Genomic DNA, 5412 nt, shown 5'->3' with positions numbered 1-5412 from the left:
TCTTTCTAGATCCCGTTGTATTGCTTTCACACGGGCTTTACTGCTAGTGGAAAAATAAGGGAATACTAGAAAAATGGGGATTATACTAGGAAAATGGAGTGTGCAGACTGACCAGCAGAAAGCACAAGGTAGGCCTTAGCTGCAGACTAAAAGCCTGGGGTAGGATGGGTAGCAGATTGCTACAAGGATGAGAGTCAGAGAGTATAGTGGTCATTGAGGGGGTGTAGAGAGAGAGAGCACATGGCCGGCTGTCCCCTTTTATAAGGTGGGTTTGGGAGGCTGGGCCAGGCTGGCCACATGTCCTAGTCACATGTCCCTTGGGGGTGGCTTCAGGTGGTCACATGTCCTAGTCACATGACTTGGCCCACCTCCTCTGGGATATCACATGGGGAGGGCTTGCTGGACTCCTCCCTTGACACAGCCCCTCTCTTATTAGTTTATGCAGTGGAAGTGAGGGGCTTAGCTTGGACAATGATTGATGCAATTAAGCTGGTAGCCCAAAGACACCTGATTAGCATGATGATTGAGTCAGCAGCTAGCATTGATTGTCCTCTTTTGTCTTGAGGCCACAGAACCGGTTCTCCAGGTGGGCTGCCGAGCTAGTTCCTTTGTTAAGGGTAAATCCTTTTATGAGTGCCCCTCAGCAACAAGAGTGCGTTAGGGGAAGATGTGCCAGCTTCTTAAAACATAATGGAGGAATGTAGTTTGAACATCCAGCAAATGGCTGCTAACATGATGCTGTGTGTGTGTAGGTAGGAACATCTCTGGAACAGGGCAACCTCTTGGAAGCCATGGGCACACTATCTGATGTGTGTGTGCTGGCCTCTCACTCTGGTCACCTGGCATCATAGTCCCTTGGCACACATTAGACACAGTTCATAGTCCACAGAGAGCAGAAAGCTCCTTGCTGGCTAACACCTCTGCCCACCCCACCCCAAAGAGGGAGGGAAAGCATGCCGGGCCAGCTCTGAGTGTCCTGTGTCTGGCCAAGCCACAGGGCTGGGTGGGGGGAGGTCATGCCCAGCCCCTCCCTTGCCAGGCTGGGCAGGTGCATCCCTCACCACTGCAAGGCTGAGACATGGAGAGGGCAGGGCTGGCAGCATGGAGAAGGATGGGTCATGCATGTCCTCTGCTGTGCTGGGCCCGGCACGTCTGAGCCAAGTGCCTCCTTTAGTGCACCTCCAGCTCATGGGGATGAGGACTCATGGCTGCCCATCTCTTTGGAAAAGGCTGGCCATAGCATGGGAGGTGGCTCCCAGGATGGAGTGGCCTCCGTGGGTAGAGTGCCCCCGCCCCCCCGCCCCCCGCCATTGGCCCACTAGGATTTTCCCCTGTGGCCTCAATGTCCAATAAACCCTGATGGAAAATTAATATTTTCCATTGAAATGTCCCAAGCAATATCTCCTGCAGTTCACAGCTGTTTAACCATTGTTAATAATTGTCACCTCTGTTGTGTGTATATAATTCTGCTGTTGGAGATTTCCATTCATGCGTCTAAAGAAATGGGCTTTAGCCCAGATGATTCAACAAACACATTAAATGGCCCTGACCTGGATAACCCAGGCAAGCCTGATCTCCCCTGGAAAGTACTTGGACAGGGAGACCTTCAGAGAATACCAGGGCTGGGAGGCAGAGGCAAGTTATCAAGCCACTTCTGTGAACATCCTCCATGCCCCAGTAGGAGTCTCCAGAGGTTGCCATGATTTCCAGGCAAGGGACACACACACACACACACACACACAAAATACCAAAAAAAATATTTTAAATGATTTCACAAGGCTCCTTTTAAATTTAGATTCAGTGGCCAAATTATCCCAGACTTCTGTATCCCCCCCCCCACAAATGCTTAATCAATATAATCAAAAGTCAGGCAATTTATTTTGACATGAACTCCCCTAGGTAAGTGCCTACTTTATCAGAACAATTTGATCAATAAAGACTTGTCTAACAATTCTGTCCTTTTCTTCAAATGTGTTGAGAGAGAGAGAGAGAGAGAGAGAGAGAGAGACAGACAGACAGACAGACAGACAGACAGACAGACAGACACAGACAAAGAGCGCTGAAGTAACCAGCAAGTTTGGCAAATGAACAAATAACATTTCTTGCCCCCCCCTTTGGCAGGTCTCCCTGATTCATCCACAAGTCACTGACAGAGCAGTGCTAAGTAGAGTTACATTTGTCTAAGTCTGTTGACGCCAATAGGTTTAGAAGGCTGTGACTCTGCTTAGGATTGCAGTGTAAATGCTCTGCAGTGAGGTTTAATGGCTTTTGGCCCTCTGCAGAACTATGCTTCATCTAAGTCACCAAAATGAAGCCCGGATGGGCACACAAAATGCTACCCTTGCCAAATCCCACCTTCTCCTTTCCAAACAGCTCCTGCTCTGTTCGAAGCAATGGAGACCATGGGCAATACTGGGTCACTGCCTGCTCAGATGAGCAGAAAACATTTGTCCCTGGCTTTTACTGGTGGGCAGACTGTCTTGCTCCCTGCAGCACTGAGTCTCCTACATTAGAAGGGCGAACCCGTGGCTGCCTATCGACAGCAGGAGTCGTTGGTCTGATCTGACACAGGAGGCTGCCCCGGCCGCTGAAGCAAGGTGGAAGAGCTACAGGTTAGAGAGCCCAGAAACCAATGCAACTGAATCAGCCGCGCTATCCTTTGGCCGACTTTGTAAAGCACTCCGATGTGTGGAGCTGCTACTCGGAAAGCTGTCCCGTTACCAGTTAGGACGACACCGCCCTTGCATCTGACAAACGGGGGTCTAGTCCTCCAAAGTTTATGCTAGAAAAGAAGCACGCCAGTCTTTAAGGCGCCCACAAGACTCTTGTTTACTTTTACTACAACAGAGGAACAGTCTGGAAAAAACAGCGAACGGGTTGAGAAGCCAGATGTTTCATTCTTCCCCTTTCTTTCTCTCCTGGAAGAGCAGCAGAACTATGCTGTTGCACCCCCACCCTCCGCCGTTTCTAAAATCGGTTGGGACTCTCGCTCCCCTCCCCACTCTTTTTGCCTTTTAGCCCGCGGCGCTTTAAAGCCATTCAAGCCTGAAGCCAGCGGGGGTGGGGGAGAGATCCTTACTACTCACCATTCTGGCACGTCAAAGACTCGGATCGTGCAGCATCGTCTTCTTCCGTTTGGGCAGGATCCTCGCTGAAAGTGCCTACATGTCCGTCTTCTTCGCTGATATTCTGTCCCTGCTGGAGGCACCGAGCGATCTACAGGAATCCGACGACCTGCTGTCTCCTGCTGCAGACGGCGGAGGGCTTCGGAACCATGAAGGAATCGGCAGCTTCCCGGGGAGCTGGAAATCCGGCTGGTGCGTTTACAGCCCACATTCTCCCTGTACCTTAGAGCCCCGCTGCGGTTACATGGCTGGGCTCTCTTGCCCGCTGCAAGATGACATCGGTCTGCCACGGAGTCGCATTTCACCGCCGAGAATCTGACCCAAAGAGCCTGGTTACACCGGCGCGGGAACAGCGCCTCTCTCTGCGCCCAGCACGAGTGCAGCGCTGCGAGGAAGCGGCGCCGCAGTTGAAAGGCGCCGAGAAGCAGAGGTCGCTGTCCGAGGGTCTGTGGTGCTGAACTGACAGTGGGTCGTTAGCTCCCCGTTGGAGGGAAAGCTGTGCACCAGTCAGAGGGAAAAGTCCGGTCCAGACAAACCTCAGCACACCTCAGTATCTTAGCTCACCTCCCAACGCTTTTAGTGGAATGGGAGGATGAGGATCACTTCTCCTCCTTAAACTGGGTGCAAGGGTCAAAAGATTTGGGAAAATGCCAGATGTCTAAGCAATCGGTTTACAAACTGACTCGGAGGATCAGGTTTTCTTCATTGATATTCAGTGGCCGTTAAGCAATTGCATCCATGTAGGGCCGACTCCAAGAAGTGAGTCAAATGCACAAGAGTTTTCTCCACCAAGCAAAATACCTGCATCTTGTCAAAATAATTCATTCATCCTTTTAAGCTTTTTGTCTCCATGTGGATCCATTGTTTGTATGGACTGCAAAAGTGAGGCAGAGCTTGTCATCCAGTTGTATAATATATAATCCCGTGAATATCTCCAAGCAGGTGGGATACATGAACAAAATAAAAGGCTTCATTACAAGAATCTGTTTAGTACTTCTGGAGTGTTTGAGATGTGCTACACAAAGTATTTCAGTAATCCTGGCAACAGAACAAAATTTATACACCCTATTGTGCAAGTGTGGATGGAAAAGAGACAGTAGGTTATGGAAGGCTACCTAATGAATTGAATCCTACCGGCCTTTCTCCTTGATCTCACCCAGTCCCCCTCATCACTGTAACCCCTGCCCTGTGTGGCTTTTGGCATACCCTGTTTCCTCCCTGGTTGGACCCAATGCCATGAGTTCATTTGGGGGGGGGTGATTTGAATGAGGGACTTCTGGATTTATTCTGATAAAGATTCTGCTCCTCTCCCATAAGATACATATCCAATTGCAAACCTCAGAAACACCAAAAAAGTCCTTTCTACAACTTCCAACTGCATCAACACTGACATAAACAAATTTACTGTGAAATTAAATTACTATTTACCTCGATCATTTTTTTCTCCCATTCTTCTTCCAAGAAGTTCACAGAGGAATGCATGGTCCTCCCCTCCTCTACTTTATCCTCACAACAGTCCTCTAAAGGAAGCTAAGATGAAAGAGAATCAGTGGGGTTTGAACCTGGTTCTCCCAGTTTAGCACCCTAACCACTGCAACCCACTGGTTCTCAGTTATGCTTCCATTAGGCCAGAGTCCCAAGGTGGACCGGCTCTTGGCTTTGGGGATAAGAGGATTTCTGGTTTCAGTTTCCAAAGAAATGACAGGATTTGTTCCCTAGGCAGCCACAAAAAGTGTGTACAAGGCCAGAGCCAAAAGCAAGTCAGTGTCTAGGGCCAAACCAAGGGTGCATGCCTTTCTGGGATGAGATCAGTGATTTCCTAATCTGGGAGATGGTACAGTTTAACCTAAAACTCCCCCTTTCCCTCTGTTCTATTGAAAACACTTTAGGTTTTACCTTCATGATTCTAAAAAACAAGTGGGACGCAGGAAACAAATTGGTGGGTTAGGGTTAGGGTTAGGGTTATCAAAGATATAATAATAAGATGACAGTGGGAACAAAATCCCTTTTCATGCCTGGAGTGAAACTCAGTCTTTTCACATAACCCACTGTTTGACGTTTATCTCTCTATCCCTGATTCTTACCCCCAGTTGTTAAAATAGCATGGGGTGCTGGAATCTAATCAGCCTTGGCTATCAGTCGTGGCAATGAGTTCAGCAACTGGCCCCAGGTACCAGGTCTGAAAGACAGAAAAGGTTCTTTCTCGGTGCTTTAAAACTGGACCCAGATTATGGGCAAGGGAAGGAACAGTGGGCTAGGATTTGACCATGGGTAAGAATGCTCTGAA

At 49.0% G+C, this 5412-nt stretch overlaps 1 protein-coding gene across 1 annotated transcript in view; it reads right to left on the bottom strand.

Annotated features, from left to right (window-relative positions):
- The window catches only part of LOC107111079 (guanylate cyclase soluble subunit beta-2-like), a 60140-nt gene extending 57006 nt beyond the window's left edge, over positions 1–3134 (bottom strand). The window contains exon 1 of the mRNA XM_015411997.1: positions 3087–3134. Within this exon, the coding sequence (XP_015267483.1) occupies positions 3087–3089 (3 nt within the window). The 5' untranslated portion in view covers positions 3090–3134. The remainder of the gene's footprint in view (positions 1–3086) is intronic.
- Positions 3135–5412: the final 2278 nt, after the last annotated feature.

Source organism: Gekko japonicus, unplaced genomic scaffold (assembly GCF_001447785.1).
Source record: "Gekko japonicus isolate JY-2015 unplaced genomic scaffold, Gekko_japonicus_V1.1 scaffold825, whole genome shotgun sequence".
NCBI lineage: Eukaryota > Metazoa > Chordata > Lepidosauria > Squamata > Gekkonidae > Gekko > Gekko japonicus.
This window is presented reverse-complemented; position numbering and strand designations above follow the sequence as displayed.